The sequence below is a fragment of the Pezoporus wallicus genome, unplaced genomic scaffold, assembly GCF_028554395.1.
Source record: "Pezoporus wallicus isolate ANWC-B61680 ecotype Strahan unplaced genomic scaffold, APGP_CSIRO_Pwel_v1 contig_5958, whole genome shotgun sequence".
Lineage (NCBI taxonomy): Eukaryota > Metazoa > Chordata > Aves > Psittaciformes > Psittacidae > Pezoporus > Pezoporus wallicus.
The window spans coordinates 2,570,385-2,588,092 of record NW_026638491.1 but is presented as its reverse complement, the minus strand read 5'-3'; the positions used below and the strand labels follow the sequence as shown (position 1 = coordinate 2,588,092).

The following is a 17,708-nucleotide window of genomic DNA, read 5'->3' as shown; positions in this document are numbered from 1 at the left end:
GGTGTTCCTAGTTCCTCTATCACTGATAACATTTGTGTGTGTATAGATGGAGACAGTTTCTGGGGAATTGGGACGCAAGAGTCATGCCTATCACTGCTAAGGCTTGTACTAGCCTGGAAGCAAATTGTGGAGCTATAGAAGTACTGTAAGGGAATATGCTGTCAATGTTCTCGGCTTGTGTTACAGATCACTTCACGTTTTTCCAAATGGTGTTTTTGATCATAGTTGACAGGTAGTCATCTAAACAGCTGAAGCTGCATTAGCCTGATCTTAATTTTTTTTTAAAAAGTATGTCATTTTGATCTGGTACTTGATTGAAAAGAATTCAGCCTTTAGGTGATAGAAATAACAATATTTCATTCAGGTTTCTTTTCATATTTATGCTGTTGCAGGCTGTGTCATGGCAGGCTATGTTCCCTTTGTGTGGAGAGCCATGTTCACAGTCTCAGCTCATCAAAATGATTTCCCCTCCCTATAAGCGTTGCTCCCGTCTTCCTGTGCTTAACTTCAGCCATCTGGTTTTTATCCTGCCTCTTATTTCTTGCAGGCACTGTTTTGTCTGTGCAGTGGCACTATTCTTATCAACTGAAAGGAAATGTGTGGTGAAGTATTATGAAGACATTGCTACTAGGCCTGCTGTGACATAACTTTTCCCATGGAATAGTAGAAGGTAGTGAGACAGGAATGGGAGCAGATAGCAGTCGCTTGAATCAGTGCATTAGCTAGTACTTGAAGAGCATATTTGAACAGTGCAGCTGTGGTGGCCCTGGAGCAGAGGGCTGAAAAAGGTCCTCCTGTCCTTCACCTTTCCCTTCTCTCCCATATCTCTTAACACAGGCTGTCAGCATCCTGATGGAATTTCTGATGGTTGTATGGGCACAGTACCACTTTTGACCTTTTACTGTAGCTGTTAGAAAACCTTACTTCTGTGCTAAAACGCTGCCTTTTTGTGGCACAGTCTAAAGCTAGCCCTGTATTGAATAGCAGATAACATATGTCATGCTTGCTTGTTACTTGCACAAGAAATACATGGTCTTCAGGAAACAGGTGAACACTGTAATAGTTTGGGAGACTGTCATAATTGCTTGGGAAAAGAAATGGAGATAGGTGACAAGAGATGAGGTTTCTGGTTGGTTGTTTCTGTCTTGGGGCTACTTCTTTCATTTAGAGAAAGTTTTTCACTAGTGGAGGGATCCCCCTGTTATTTGGTTTTTACACAACTCCAAGAATCAAATCTTCTGCTGTATGTGATTGAATGGACATCAGTCACAATTATTTTGTGGTTACTTTAAATTTTACGACGGCTGTCGTGTCTCCAGTGTTTCTTTATGCATGATAGTCTTTGTCTGCCTCTGCCCTACCCAGACGCATGTGGTTTTATATAATTTAATTCAGGATGGTTCTTTACAATAGATAACACTGATATTTGGTTAGCCTGGCCTGTATTTATAGCAGGTAATCTAAGATAATGAGTTAGTTACCGTAATAGTTCATATGCAGATTTACCTAAGTGGGAGACTTAAACTTTTATGATAACCTTTTGTGCCTTAAACTTTTATGATAAGTGGTTGTGATGATTTTTTTTTTAACTTGTATTTGCATAGGTGTCAAGCGAAGACTTACTGTAACAATTGTATAATAATTGTGTCTTAGTTAAGGTTCAATTTTAAATTGTAATGTATTTTTGCATAGCTATAGAAACTCTAAAAGTGCAAATAGTGTTTTAGAGAAGTGTAGAACATTGTCTTTCATCAAATTAAATTGTTCTGAGAGGTAAAACCAATGTTTGTTGTTAAACGTGTTTCCTGCAAAAAGTTCCCTATGGCAGAGTATTTCAGATGTTGAAAGCTAAAGCTTATAAACTGTGAATATATTTAGAACATTTGCTATTAAAAGAAAAGGCACAGAAGGATTAAATAAACTTTATAAACATATAAAAGGGTAGGTCACTTCAAAATCTTAACCAACTTTTTGTCATAGTTTATATTTAAAACATTTACACATTCAAAATCAATCACAGGTAGTCTGGGGTGTAGCTCAGGTACCTTATAGGGACTTCCTAGCTTTTGTCAGTCTTCAGGTTTTTTTCTTGTTGTAACCTGCGTTCAGTACACACTGAAATAACAGCTGTGGGAAGGTCAAAGGCTGACTGAACAAACGCACTGAACGCATTCATGCTGTATGCCCCATAGGTTTCACAGGAGCAGATGTGTGGTCCTCTTGTAAAATCTTTGCTTTAGTTTCAAAATAAGCCAGCTAGGCTTGTTTGGAATTACATGCTGCTTACCTAAGATTTAACAACTGTACATGAAACATTTGCTGCAGTGAGAAATGGTGATGGAACTGGATGCAGAAGGAATGAGTTGAAACTTAGTCTGAGGGTGCAGTTACACGAGATGGCTGAGCTTGCTGCTCAGGCTCACTGCTGCTGAAAGGGGCTCCCATCCTTCTCCCTTGCGTTGGCCCTGGTTTTGTGCAACCACCCGAGGAGCTGGTCTGCTTTGTTAATCCATGAGAAAACTATCATGACCAAGCAGGTGAATAGCTTTCTCTTGAGTTGGAGAGCTGCCCTGGTATACCTGTGCTGCCAGGCAGGAATCCAGAGGTGGCACCAGGGGACGAACAGGAAGCAGAGCTGTAAGGAATAAGTTGTGGCCTCAGCAGGAACTCTGCTGTGCCATCCAGGGCAGCTTTAGATGGGCTCAGGCTTGCTCTGTTGCTGTCTTCAGTGAGCATCCCAGCCAAGTTGTACTACCTGTGCTTTGTTACCAGGAGCACTTAGTGTCTGTGTTAGTTGAGTGCTCGACCTCTCTTGAGATCCCCTAGAATGATGCTTCACATGTGAGCCCTTTCCCATGGAGCTCACAACTTCAATGCATTTCTGAATGTGTTGTTCTGAAAGAGGTTTTGTATTCTTCCACCTGTGCAGAAAGTCTTTCAGTCCGATATATGTATTTTACCTTTCATCCCATTAACTTTAATTGTAGAAATTTATACTGCCAGAGAACAACCTTTTCCCTTTGTTTCTTCTGTACTTTTGCCCACGTTTTATTTTTTCTTGGAGTCACTGTAGATTCTGGCATGATGCTGTCATACAAAGGAGGTTGTTTTTAAAAAAAATCTTTGTTAGGAAAAAGGCAACTATGATTGGGTTATATTCATTCTAAACAATACTAGAGGTCTTACAGAGTGGGTGTATTTATTTTCCTTGGATTTTTTTCTTCTGTTTTGCCTAACATTCACAAATTTGCATGTCAAAAAGTTGTTCTGTATGATGAATGCCTGTTCACACCTTAAAACCCAAAAGCCCAAACAAAACCCAGTTAAAAGGCAACACATTAATAGTCTTACTTCAAACATTCCTTAGCAGTCTTAAGTTCGACAAAAATAACTGAACAGCATGCAGAGCTCAGCCTTCACAGCATTTCTTGCTGTACCATGCAAGCAACAGAGAAAGGAAAATTCTTAGAATTTTTAAGCAAAGAGAAGTAACATACTCAGAGAGGAAGGAGCTCTTGGTTTTTAAGTACTAGATTTACTTCTCTCACTGGGCAGATTTCATAGGGTTTGGTTTTACTTCAGCTGTTCTCTGTCCCTTCTTATGTCACTTCCTTGTTTTCTTACTCTGAATGGACTATTGGGGATGAATTGACACTTAAGACCATCCTCAGAACCTCTCTGACCATGGGTTACAGTAAATAGAGGCAAGGAGCTTTTATTCCCAAATCCTTTCATGCTTAAAGTTTCTTATTCCAAAGCAATTTAGCAAGAATATACATACGTTTAGACAAGCTTTTATTTGCCCATATTGCTTTTCTTGTTCTTCATCTTCCTTCTACATGACTACCTCTGTTGCTTGCTTAGGACTTGAGTAAGTGTAACCAATTACACTCAGCAGGAAGAAGGCACCCTTAGGCATCCTTATCTTAAGAGTAATAGTATTTACATAGGAGGAACATTTATTCCTTAATAACCGTATATGAATTATACTTGGGGCTGTCATACATCTAGATTTCTTTGGAGATAGCCCTCTTTTTCACCTGGCAGTGTTGTGTGAAGAGTTTGAGGGCGCTAGCCCTTTGTCTAGCGTTTCCAGATGTCTGGCAACTTGTTCTGAAAGCTTTTGGACATCCAGAACGTGGCAGACAGATGGCCATTGCGCCTGCATGGTGCATGTGCAGCTGAGCTGGTGTTTTTGTGGCAATACTGAATGTACCAGCGTGTGCTGCACGTTCCCTGTTGCACTTTTTTTTTGACCAGGAAATCCCTTTCAGAAATGCAGCAATTTAAGAGTTTCACACCACATCCTGTTTACTTTCTCTCTTCTCCGTGTCAAAAATTCCAGTGCTAGACAGTGAATAATCCTTTAATTCCTATGTTCCTCCAGTTTCACTAGTCTCTACTGAGCCTACCAAGAATAGGATTTCTACTAGTTTTTTCTCAATTGTGAACACAGTGATCCTAGAAAACAAACTCCTTACGACTCTCAACAGCAACCATTTGTTAACTCTTCAAGTTGTTGGAACTGGTGACCTGGAGGTTACTGATGCTCAGTACCACTGAAGAGAGCTGGGATTTTCTTCTTTTCTTCTCCAGAAAAAACCTTTTTGTCATTATTTGTTTAAAAGAGAATACAGGTTTTCCAGCAGTTAAAGGATTTTTTTTTTTAATTTGTGTGTATACTGTTTTGATTTCTATTACTTGTTTTTGTCTAGTCATCTGCCTGAATGTCAGGAAATCTTAAATCAGTAGTGGGACATATTTAAAGAATGTTTCTATATGTGTGTGTGTGTGTTTCTCCCATCTCAAAATAAAGGGCATTTATTTTTTCTACAGTTTTGAACAGTGCATGTTTTCTCATTGAAGCATTCACAGGCAATTGAATTTGTATGGTATATTTTCAGCTAAATAGTAGCTGTTGACAGTGTGATAGCCAGAGTCCTCTTTGCAAGGTTAGAAATGTAAGTTTGAATCTGTTTTAGGGCGAATAAAGCACTGATGAAGAGGTGTAAGAGCTAAAAACAAGGACTATGCTGATTTTCCTTGTAAAAGCACCCTGTGACTTTAACATAAGGACTCTTGGTGCTGCATTTTACAATGAGCTCTGTGTTGTTAATATGTTAGATCTTTCCTGGGCACACCTCCTAAATTGGGATAGAAGAGGTGTTAGTCATTGGGATGCCACATTATTGAAGCCAAAAGAGTTCCTGTGAGCTGCTTTGACCTTGTAGTGTAGTGTAGGGAGAATACTGTGGTGGCCATGTAGGTGTGCCTGAAGGCTTAGAGCCTATTTGATGGCCTTCAACTGCAAGCTATACAGATGACCAAGGATATGGTCATGAGCAAGGATATTGTGGTCTCGTATATCGGCAGTGAGTCGGTGCCTCAACTATGTGCAAGTTCTGCATCTGTGAGCTGTGAAGCCACTGATCTTTACACAGGTTCAGTATGTTGTGTACTGAGCAATTAGAAATTTTAACTTCACAGAACTCTGAGAAACTGACTCTTGGTACCGAGTGTTTGAAACTCGGTTGTGATGTCTGTAAATCTGAGTGGGTTAGTGTTTGGGCCTTAGCTGCTCTAGGTTAAAGGAGAAGATATTTCGTGGGTTGTGGAACTGTAAAGTGCTTGAAGATTTGGTGGTGAAAAGAGGTGTTGCCTGAGGTGGCTCTGTCAGTTGATATGTCATATATATTTGCCCCTCTTACCTCTTCTGATGAATATCTCAACTTCAGCATGATCTTTTCCATGTAACTGGAAAATAAAGGGCTTAATAAGAAATAGGATATCAGGCATTCTGCAGTACCCCAAAGGTAATACTCAAGCTTGCCACAAAATACTACATTAATAACTGTGGGAGGATAAGGATTGAGAAGCATTTCAGTAGCTGAAATGAATTGTATTTTTAATACGGCACTGATGTGGGTAAGTCACTTCTTGAGATAATGTTCTGCTGATTTTTACATTTTGAAATAAAATTTTATTATTTAAAGTAATGAAATCTTTTTGTGTTTATCTCTGCCACAGTAATAGAGGATTATGCTGTGTGCTCAAACATCAGTAATGTGATGATCTTGGGAAGAGTTTCAAATACCTCCAAGTACACTTTTGAAAACAGAATAGCATCGCATGTTGAAGAAAAAGTGCTATATTTTCATTATTGTTTTGCAAAATACTTTGAAATTGTGAGCAAAGCTCTGTAGGAGAGACCTATTACTGATAAAAAAAAAAACAAAACAAAACCAGCAAACACCTATTATCTCCTTGCTAGGTAAAGAGAAGGTTTTTTCATAGAGAAAGGGTAAGAGAAGATAAGTAAATGTAGTGACAAAACAAACCAGCACCTCAGAAGGTGAGAAATGAATATTGCAATTCTTTACATGGTGTAAGCTACACAAACCATAATGGGTACTCCGGTTTTCTGCAGGGAGCAGTAGAGTAGAAGCTGTCAGAGAAGATGTAAACCCCCAAAACATTGCTTGGCAAACACATGGATTAAAATTATATCTGACACCACATTATAATATAAATTGGGTGGTGAGTGTGGGCATAGCAATGTCTGTTTAGATGTGGGGAGTGTTGATACTGAGTTAATAAGGGCATCAAACTCAGGCTTCAGTATTCAGACCAAGAAAACTGAAGGTTCCTCTCTGGAACTTGAAATCTTAAAAAGTACATCAGGAGCTCAAAATGGGCATTATTATAGAATAGCTTAGTTTTATTTTTTGTATGCCATAGGATTTTAGAAAGTTGCTTTGGTTAGGTACTACAAATTTTTGTCCAGACCCAGAGAAGCAGTAGCAATGTCTGCCAATTCTGATTCAAAAAAAAAGATGACTTTGTTAAATGTGCTACATTTCAACTGTACATAACCTCATCACAAAGACAATTCAGATCATATACCTTCAAAAATAAGAATCAAGTAGTTTGTCCAGTCCCTCCATAGTGACTTGTCCTGGGTTGACATATAGAAATAGCTCATTTTTGTCTGAATATTAGTTTTCACATAGAGTCAAGACATAGTTTAACTTTGATGAAACATTTGATGAAAATGGAGTTATATTGTTTTTGTTATTAAGAGCTCCACAAGTTACTTAATCAGACAAGCCAGTGCTTGCACTCAGGCTTTGAAATACTAGTAAGACTATTTTGGCTTTCCTGAAGCAGTTTGGAAGATTTTGTTTTAAAAAGGATCAAGCATAAGGGGTTCAGACACATTAAACATGGGATTAAAAAGGAGATGGAACTTTTTTGCTGTAAGATCTTTTTCTTCCCTTACGATATAGCATGTGTTTGGGTAAAGAATCGCAGGAACAGCATGAACTCTTGCTCAATCAGGCAGTTCCCTGCTTGCTATTTGCTACTTAAAAATCTATTTCTTAGAACCTCCTTATCTCAGCTCCTAGAAAGCCAGGAAATAATAAGTATTTCCTCTCGCAAGTACCTTGAGACAGCCTTTGGTCCAGTCATGGACTTGGTTGTTGTGAGTATGAATTGAAGTTGGAAATTAACATTATAATTTCATCTTTAATGAAGGAGTGAAGGGTCATTGCCTCTGGTATGTTACTATTCGATAATATTCTACATTCAGTGTGTCGTCTGTTAGTTACATAGTCTTTACATTAAATTACATTCTTAGGCATAACCAACAGACAGTTGAGGTTGTCAATAAAATACTACTCATCTGTGTTTTACTGAAATGCCGCAGTACTGGTGTCTGATTCTGTATTTTCTATCTTAAAGTCATCTGTCTCGAAGAAGAATAGTATTAGGTAGTTAACAAAAATTCAAAACATTGACATCTATTTATTTCTTGTGTGGTAATTTCAAAATAGGCCAGGTAGGTGCTAAAAATGTGTACTGTACCTAAAGGAACACTCAGTGTACCTTTTAAGATGCATTAATTTTAGAGATCCTTCAGATTTTTCAGTGGTGTACTTTATTTTTCAAGTAGCAGATTCTTTTTTCTTTTGTCTGATGGATACCATAACTCTTCCACACTGTTAACTATTCTTTCTCTTTATGCAAGTATCGGTTCAATCTTCAAATGTTAAGAATTGTCTTGTCTTGTATCATCTGATCAGAGGATCAGGGAATTAGATGCAAGGAGTTGGCTGGTTTCTTATTTTTCCTGAACCTGCTAATGTTTGCAAGCTTTGAACTGACTTTGTTCTTGCAGTGTCTCTTTCAGCTGGGAAATAGAGGTGAAAAATAACATACTGTATACATTTCCTAAAAAAAAAAAAAAAAAAAAAAAAATAAAAAAAATTTGCCCTGAAGTGAGTATCTGGGCTGAGCAGAAGTTTGTTTTCCTTTGGTTTATGTTGGAATTAATTTTTGAAACATTTTATGTTGTTTCTATGGGCTTGCTTTTAAACTTATGAAGTGCATTGGCCTGTCTGTTGGGCAGGGGTGATTTGCTGTTGTGTTAAGAGTATTGAACTCTCTTTCTAGGCAACTCTTTCTGTTATGATTCTGTTTTCTTAGTCATTGCTTTTTTAAAATACAAGATCAAGCCCATTTTTAGATTCTTTTTTGTGAGCTGCGTACAAACCCTAGATGCTGAACTACGCACATGGCAGTGAACTCTTGCTGTTATAATGGGCAGCTGAAGTGCATGCTGGCTAAAATACCATTATGCTCTTCGTTTCATCCATGTTAAATTCAAGTAATGTTTCCAAATGATGCTCTTCAGGTTTTTTTGCCCGGGCAAATCAGCAAAGATAGATCTTTAAGCAAAACATTAACTATTGTATGTAATATTAAACCAATTCTAAATATGGACTTGCAGGTAATGCAAGCTGGAACTGCATTTTGTGCGTTTCAAATGAAATATAGCAGACAAAAAGAGATGTAAGCTGCATGTCAGTTTCAGTATCTTATATTTAGAATGGTATTTTTAATGTTGGGAAAGGCATTTGTCATTTTTGCAGTGTTTGGACCTTGACTGGTTTTGCTTTGGTCCTCTGAGTGGGACTCGCTGGTGCGTAGCTGAGGAGCTGGTTGAAGGGAGACTATTGCCAAGTGTCTGGGCTTTGGGGTAGAGGGGAAAATTTGAGTCATATTTCCCCTGTTTTGCATATCTCTTATGTCAGATAAAATGCAGTGTGAGTTTTAAGGTCAGCACAAACTATTGCTACTTTTTTTGATCTCCTTTTTGGCAACTTGGTGAGAAGTGGACCATATGCCTGGTCATCTTCCCACTGGAGTTGGGAAGCTCCTTGTTTTCAGAAAGCCTGAACAGGCAGCCCCAGCATGAGCTTTGTTTTCCGGGTCTCACTCATATGGTGTGTGCTGGGTTGTCACCTCCTGTTTCAGTGCGTTTGGTTGTTCTGGATCTCAGACACATTATAGCAGAGGTAGAATTTAGAAGATTTAGAGTTAGAAGTGCCTAAGAACAAAAGACCCAGCTATTGCACCCAGAAGTAGCCTTTGCTCCTTAAGAGTCCCGATCTGTTTTTCATGTATTACAGGATCCCCTGGAGCTTGAACAACTGCTATTACTAAACTTAAAAACAAACAAACAAACTTAAAAATTGCTAAGATCTAATGAAAATTGATCTAGAAAATAAAGTAGAAAGTGGAAAATGTCTGCTTTCCGTATAATGATACCTTTTTGTGTCAAGTATTAACTAAAATGCTTGTTTGAAGTGTTTCTGTGTTTCATTCTCTGAATGCCTAGAAGAGCAAGGTTGTTTGAAGTGAGAAAATTAGAAATACGGACTTAATTGTGTGTCCAGTGCTTATTGCAGCTACATTTTGTCTCCTTGTGAAAACGATCATTCCATTTGAGATTGAAGTTAAATGCATTTATTACTTTGTGTAAAGCACAAACCAAGTAATTGTCTTGACAGGTGAGGAGGATGGCAAGTGCAGTGTTGAATGTAACTCAGTAACCTTTCGCAGTTGAAGACCTAAATTTGTATGAAACTATAAGATTAAAGGATGCTGTGGAAATAAATTATCATAAGAATAGCAATATGAGCAGGTACACAAAGAGTTGATTTAGGGAAGACTTAATCTGGACTAACAAGAGTTGTAAATCAAAGTTGAGGTATTTTAGTAACAATTAAATGCAATGACTATGCATTTTTCTTCCATAAATTTTACTGGTGAGGTAATAATCTTCTGTTAGCCCAACTGATGTAGCTGAAAAAAACATTAATATTTGAATGGTTGCACTTTCATTGTCATAAGGATTTTTTTGATTGCATTATTACAGGAATGACAAATAATGATGGCTCTTTATAGGACATCCCTAAAAGGACGCTTAAATATTATGTTAAAATTGAATGGACCTTTTCAATGAAAAATTGTATACAATGAACATTGTATAGCAATTAATGATAACAAATAATAAAGTTTCAAATAATGTGAATGTTTCTTCAGAAACTAATCCGACATTTCAGTACAAGTGAGAGCTCATGTGGAATTTTAACAGTCTTCAGAACTGGAGTGCAAACGCTAGATAGCCATAACGTTGTTTGCCATGCTTAATATATTTTTGGTGTGCAAATTACATGCTGTATAAGTTCATCTGTTTAAAAGCTACATTTTATAAAAAGAAACCCTAAGGCAATAATCTTCCTCCTGTTGCTGTGCTTGTGTTTGGGATAAGCTTATGTAAACTGAAGGGATATATGCAGGGGTTTTTTGAGATAAGAATCTACATTCCAGCAACTAGTAATTATACAATAAACAACTGTTCTTATAAACAGTGTTTTTATTGAAAGACGAATTCATTTTTGAGGTTGTGGTTGCACAAACTATGACCTGAGTTTTTATGGGAGTTTTTATTTAAAAAAAAAAAAGGCGTCATATACTTTTAGTGTTCTTTTGATGCTCACAATCACTAGAATTTTGAGATTCTAGTAATTAACGAGGTTTTTTAGATACTAGGCCTAGGGGTTATTTTTACCCCAGTGTTAGTTCCAGCATCATCCGTGTTGCACGTCTAGGTTTCTTTTACAAGTAGCTTTTATAATTCAGAGTGTAGTGCCTCACATCTACACACTTGTGTGTTAGGCTGTTATGTAGTCTTTGCATATACCATGCTATTTTACAAAGAAGTGACTCTCAGTCTTCACGTTGTTATCAGAATAAGTAGAAATGTCAAGTTAGAAATACAAAAAAAAAAAAAACCCAACAAACAACCAGCAAACCAATTTTTAGATTACCAGTTTTTTTTCAGTGGTTAATATGAAGTTCATCCACTTTTGGTCATGTCCTTTTGCTGTGACAGTGTGAAAGCATGAATGATGCAGTATTACTAGATTTAATCTGTACTGGCTTCTGTGAGTCTCACCTTATCTCAAAGGATTTTTGCTGTAAAGTGTATGCCCACTTGCCTGGAGCACCACTACAACACATGCCTCTCAGCCTGAAAATAGCCTAAATGGGAAAAGGAAGGTGCTCTGCTATATGAGCAATCCACTTGTGACTTCATAATGTGCTGACTTTTTTTTCATACACATTTAAAAAGCATCACATACTTTTGTATAGGTAAATGCTTAAAGAAAATGTTAAAGTAAAACCTACTGCCAGGTTGGACAGGGCTTTGAGCATCCTGGTCTGGTGGAAGGTGTCCCTGTTCATGGCAGGGGGTTGGAACTGGATGAGCTTTAAGGTCCTGTCCAACCCAAGCCATTCTATGATTCTTTTGTGAGCAGAAAGTTTTCATAACGTCAGCATTTGTGTTGGTGAATCATGCTAGCAATACATGTGCTACTAGTATGGTTCAGCTTAGAAACCTACTTTCTCATGTAGTACATTTTTATTTTTAAAAAACCTGAAGAAAACATCATGTGTCCTAAGTTAGGACTAGCTATGCAAGTATGTTCAAAAAAACCAAAACCAGCTTACCTTTAAATCTGCCTTGTAAAAAAACAATTTAATTTGGCTTTATTACATCCATAATGTTTTACATACAGAACACTATTATGAATTTTTGGTCTGGAAGTTGTCTGTAGTAATGATGCAAACCATTAGATTTCAGTCAGCATACAATATAAATCTGTTGCAGATACATAGTGTTGAACTGCACAAAAGCCTGTCCTCTACAACATAAGGGCAAAGATGTGCTGACTCTGAATTGAGGTTTGGGGATTCTCTAAATGGTAGTTATTACTGTGAAAGGTGTGAAAGTAATAGAAGCAGAAGCTTTTTGTAAAAAAACCAAAGGATTTTCGTTCATTATTTAGGCTTGTGCCTCATTCTGGCATGCTGATGATATGACATTGCTATGCTCTAAGCAGCTGAAATGGAAAATATATCCCCTGTTAGTGCATCTTGGGCACAGAAGTTAATCTAGAAGCCTAAAGCCTAAAATGTTGTATCCCTTACAGACAGGCTTTTGTTAGTTCGTAACGTGTGGAGGTCACACTGCTCTCAAAGGCTCATCGCATCTCCAGTCTCCTCTTGCCATGTTAATGAAAACAAAGCAAAAGCAGCAGTGTTCCCAATTTTTAAAATTATTTGGTGACTTCTATAAAAGTTTCCCATGATGTCATGATTTCTGGCATAAAGTGTTCCATTTTTCCCTTAAGCAGAGTGACTGCCCCCTCATCCCAGGGGATGAAAGAGGATAGGGGAAGCCTCCCTTAAAGCAGGCAGGGACGGCTGTGGGTTTTGCTGTTAGGGTTTTTTTGGCATCTGTTTACAATTTAATTTTGAACTTGAAGCATATCTCACATGTGCAGTGGAGTAGGTAAGCAGCTACCTATAAACTTAATGTCCAAAAGGCAAGAAGAGAAGGTAAACTGTTATTTGGTTGGGCTGGCTTCATTTTTTCCATTTGACAGGTGCTATACAGAGATGAATCTGTGGAAGCTTGAAAATTTGGGGATTTTGTTTTGCTTCTCCCTCCTTTTTCTGCCATTTAAAGTTGGAAATCATTAGCACTTTTGGCATGTTCCCGATGTAGCTTGATATTTAGATCACATTTCTTTATTTTCTGTATTTTTACTTTTGCACAGGCCAGACACTGTGTATTTTCAGTTTGCTTCTGCTGATTATAACATCATGTTAATGTAGATGACTCATTTCAAAACATTAAATAAAATCTGTGCATCATTAACTTGCATTTAATGGTAGGAGGTCTGAGGACTGGGATTGGTAACTTGGTAGTGTTGTTGCTGTCAATTTTTTTAGAATTGCACCAAAATTAACAAAATCTTTAAAAAACTGTTGCTCCCACAGCTTCCTTGTCATTCCGGCCTTTGTATTAAATCCGGTCCTGGAAGTTCTAATAGAATCAGAAACTGAAATGTTAAAAGTAGGCATGTATTTGTAGTCATCTGCTTTGCAGATTTACATCAGTAAATCATTACCGAAAGTGTCCATTCAGTGTTTCTTACAGTTGAACTAGGAAGACCTGTGTCTTCCTGACCTAGTTTTTTGTAGACTTCACAACTTTGATTTTTGTAAGGCTTCTATCTCTCCCTGCTTTGGCTCGTTAAGTTTTGAAGTGATTTTTGTCTGCTTAACATTTTTAGTTATGTGCTAGCACAACTACGTCTGTTAGTTCTTGGGCTCATGTTCTCTTTTGCTTCCTCAACTTCTTGAGTTGTGGTTGGGATTTCATACTTGTACTTTGTTTCTGTAGCTGTTTTTTTGTTGTTGTTGTTTTGTTGGGTTGGGGTTTTTTGTTGGTTGATTGGTTTGTTTGGGGTTTGTGGATTTTTTTTGTTAATAATGTTTAATTTCTTTCTTAGCTTAAGCTATGGAGGAGGACATTCATCACATTCAGAAGCAGAACTTCACAGACAGACATACACAGCTTCTCATCAGCTTCCTGGATACTCTGCTACACATCATTCTGCTGGTAACTGTCCGTATAACGAGTTTACAGCTTAAATAGCTAAAGGAAAAAAAACCCAACAAACCTGTTAGATAATTTAGGTTCAAGTTGCTGAATTTTATAATTGGAGGGATTTTGTCATGCAGGTGGTGGCAGGTAGTATTAGAAGAGCTGAGTTTGTAGTAGGAAGTTAACAGTCAGTTGTTAGCTTTTATCAAAATGCCCTAAGTAGAAAGGAAATATAAGGGGAGGGGCTATGTTTATTAACTTAATGTTGGTTCTTAAAGAAACTAAATTTATTCTTTAAAATACAGCTTTTCAGGATTTGGCCTACGCATAAGGGCCAAGTGTTAAGTATGCCTTGAAGCCAGCTGCAGAAATCATGCTTATTCTTTTAGAGTAAAGCAAACAGCAAAGCTAATGCAAGTTTGAGCACACTGTTCTAGTGTTTACCTGTGCAAACTAAGCCGTAGTGCTGGGAGAAAGTTAAAATTTAAATATAGTAGGAGGTTAGGCTGTGTTACATCTGCATCAGGATCTGTTGGTGATCCTGATTATAGCCTTTCTGCATGTCAGGAGAAGATAGGGCATGACCCCTTCATGATCGCTTTGCAGCCCAGTTTCTAAGGAAAGATATTTGAGCTTGTGCTGGCTGGAATCTTCAGTCTCTTGGCCAAGTCCTTGACCAGGGCGATGGAGGGTCAGAGAACTGCAGGGAGTGTTCCAGGGTGCAGACCCTACACTCTTTCATAATGTCTGTTACTAAAAACTGGTTCTCTCCAGTGCTTTCCACTGAACCTCCTGCCACTGAAAGGTGTCAGCAACAGTGAACCACAAAGGTGTTCAGTGGAATGGGGAATGCAACCAAAACCCCTTTTCTTGTGCTAGTCACAGAAAAAAACTCCAGACTGCAGAGGACTTCAAACTGCAAGACTCCAAAGAGCAAGAACCAGGGGGGAAGGTGAACAGAGAAGCTGAACCTATTTCAGAAGGAATTCTGAATGTTTAAATAGTTTGTATGAAAAAAAATAGAACAGTGAATCATCAGATGAATGGAGAATTTTATCAGTGTACCTAAATATTGGTTTTAAGCATGATATTTGACATGCATTTAATAATAGATTTTAAAATGTATATTCAAGTTCCAGTTTACAGTTGCAACACTACAGAACAGTCAAAACTGAAAAATCAATGTACTTTAATAATATTGCTAATGTTTCATAGATTACTTTTACTGAATGATGAATGTATATGCTTGTTATTTGATTGAGCTTCTTGTAAGTTCATCTAAATTGTCTGTTCTGTTTCATTTCCCTCCACCCTTATCTAGGTCTTTCAGGAATATTTGATACCACCAGTATGCACGGTGCTGGAAGTAACACTAAGGAAACTTCTTCAGTTATGAATTTTCTCTCTGCTATTGAGTCTCGTACTGCTCAGGCAGTCTCTTCAGGATCTACCCTTTTACCGCAATTCAGGGCTCCTTCCTGGCAGACAGGTGAAAAATTTCTCTTGAAATAGAATTTGTCATTGTTACATTGAATGCTGGAGAGAATTTTAAGCAAAAATACCCTGACTTAACTGAAAAGGCTACAGGTCTTCTACCTCTTTTCCATCTCAGTATTTAAATGTCTCAAAATCAATGAAATTATATTAACAGAAGGATTCTATTAGAAGAAGAATTACATGAGCAGAAGTTCTAATTGTTTAGAAGGATTTTGGATGTATAGGATATTATTTTGTTGAAAGAGTCAAATATATTCTCCAACTTTGGGATTACTCTTGCTAACACCATAAGCACATTGGAGTAGGTTACCTGTACACGCGACCAGGACTTTCATTCTCAAAGTGTTCCCTGTCATAGTTGTTGTTCTGTGATATTTGTACTAAAAGTCTGTGGATAACTTTAGCCCCTTTGTACACAGAAGTAATGAGCAAGATGTCCTCAGAAACGAGGACTGAGATGCATTTTGCACAGAAATAGCTGATCTAATTTACAAATAAACAAACCTGCCGTCTTCCTTGGCAGGCTGACTGCCTTCTGCAAACCTCCCTATCTGTGAAGCCTTCTGTGCAAAGCAGGAAACATTGTATATTTTGAGCTTGCTGTGGACAGCCACAGTAAGATAAGTGTTGCTACTACATTTCTGAGTAGCTTCAAGGTATGGTTAATATTGTGCTGCGATTGTGCAGCTGTGCAGTGAATCAGATCTATTCATTCATCTGACAGAAAAGGTTTGGGTGGGTTTTCCTTTGGTGGGATGGGTTTCTGTCATATCAGCAAGCTGATCTCTGTCCTGGTGCAGCTGTGTGATTGCTGGTTCTGATGTAGGGAGGAGGCATAAGGTAGGAAGAGGGAAGAGTTGAACAATCCTTTTGTTGGCAGTTTGTACTTGATCTGTTCAGTGTAACATGCAGCTGCATTCTGTGAAGAGCTACTCAAAGGTGAGAAGAGAGAATGTGGCTTTTTATGCACCATGGCCAGAAACATATGTGTAGGAGCACAGATGAAGATGCACACTGTTAGTCTGTCAAAAAAATCTTAATATAAATCAGTGGTGTTTAGAGTAGTGATGACCTATCCTCACAGCAGATTATCAGCTGGGAAGAAATCTTTTTTTCTCTTCGTCCTAGCATGTTTTCTCCATTGCAGCCTGCCTAACAGTGAATTGTGAAGAAGGGGGAGACATGCTGTGGGTCGGGTTTGATGTTGATACCTGTGATTGAGAGACTTCTCAGTACTCAGTACTAAGAACTCATCAGTAAGCCCATTTTCAATATTACAGTTTTCTGAGATTTCTGTTGTCCTTTAATACTTCTGTTGCTTTTCTGTATCCCTCAGTCTCCCCAAGTGTCTTTTGAGAGCTTTGTCTTCTACAGACTTTTTTGATGAGGAAAAGCAAGTGCTCTTTGCTCTTCAAGGTGGCCTCTCTTTAGAAGGGCTTTTCACTTTGTTTTTTTTTTCCAAACTCTGCAACTGCTGATTTTGGGGAGAAAAGAGGAGCAGCATGTTTGTTATATTGTCTTATCAAGTTTTCCTCTGGTATGTGGCATTTTTATCAGTGTTCTGATTTCTTAGAGTAGTGCGGGAGGTGTCTGGGCACACAACTTACTACCTTTGCCATACCTTTTGGCTGCTCCTTTACACAAGTAAAATATAAACCCAGCAGTTCTGCTGTGATGATGCTTCTGTGACTGGCCCATGTCTGGTTCAAGAAATCGCCTGCTTAGTAGGAAGGGCTTTAATTTATAGAAGGGAAAAATACAGGTTAGATGAGAAATTAACATCTGCAGTTACAACAGGTGTAAATTCTTCCTCTTCTTTGATGCTTCGGGATGCCCCTACTTCTGTGTTACTGGTAGGGATCAGTAAAAGAGAACCCAGTTGGACATGATGTTGAAGTTTTTTAGAGCAGGAGAAAAAAGGTGTTAAAACACTGCTCATGCTTTCTTACTGAGAAAGACCATATTGTTAACTTATGAAAAATACCTTGGTGTTCCCTCAGTCTCACATCTCTTTGTATCAGTTTGTCTTGAACAAAAACTTTCTTTCGCAGTTTCATCTGAAACTTCCAAAGCAATGTATGATTATGTCGCAATCAGTTTAAGAGGACTAAATACATTTTAAAATGGATTTTTTTTCCTGAAGTGTTTGTCTCAAACCCACCTTTTATTTACTGTGATTTTTTTTATTTATTCTTAAATTATACAAAACTAAAAGCTGTTTTAAATGTCCAAGAAGAACTAAAAAAGGTCAAATTAAACCAGTAACTTTCACTCTTTTTTTTTTTTCTGATTTACGTACCCTTTACAAGAAGTTTAAGTCTCCCCAAGAATAAACTTGCCTTCACTTCTGTTTATAGACTTTGGAAATAGCACACAAACTTCACCAGTACCTGCAAGTTACAGG

At 37.8% G+C, this 17,708-nt stretch overlaps 1 protein-coding gene across 3 annotated transcripts in view; it reads left to right on the top strand.

The window, feature by feature from the left end:
- QSER1 (glutamine and serine rich 1) overlaps positions 1–17,708 on the top strand; it is a 41,710-nt gene that overhangs the window by 2,638 nt on the left and 21,364 nt on the right. Inside the window, exons 2-3 of one of the 3 annotated variants that reach the window (XM_057410968.1) lie at positions 13,713–13,822; positions 15,129–15,296. In XM_057410968.1, coding sequence (XP_057266951.1) covers positions 13,713–13,822; positions 15,129–15,296 — 278 coding nt within the window. Of the gene's footprint in view, positions 1–13,712; positions 13,823–15,128; positions 15,297–16,451; positions 16,561–17,708 lie in introns of those variants that run through there. The other 2 variants (XM_057410969.1, XM_057410970.1) reach the window with 2 other exon arrangements.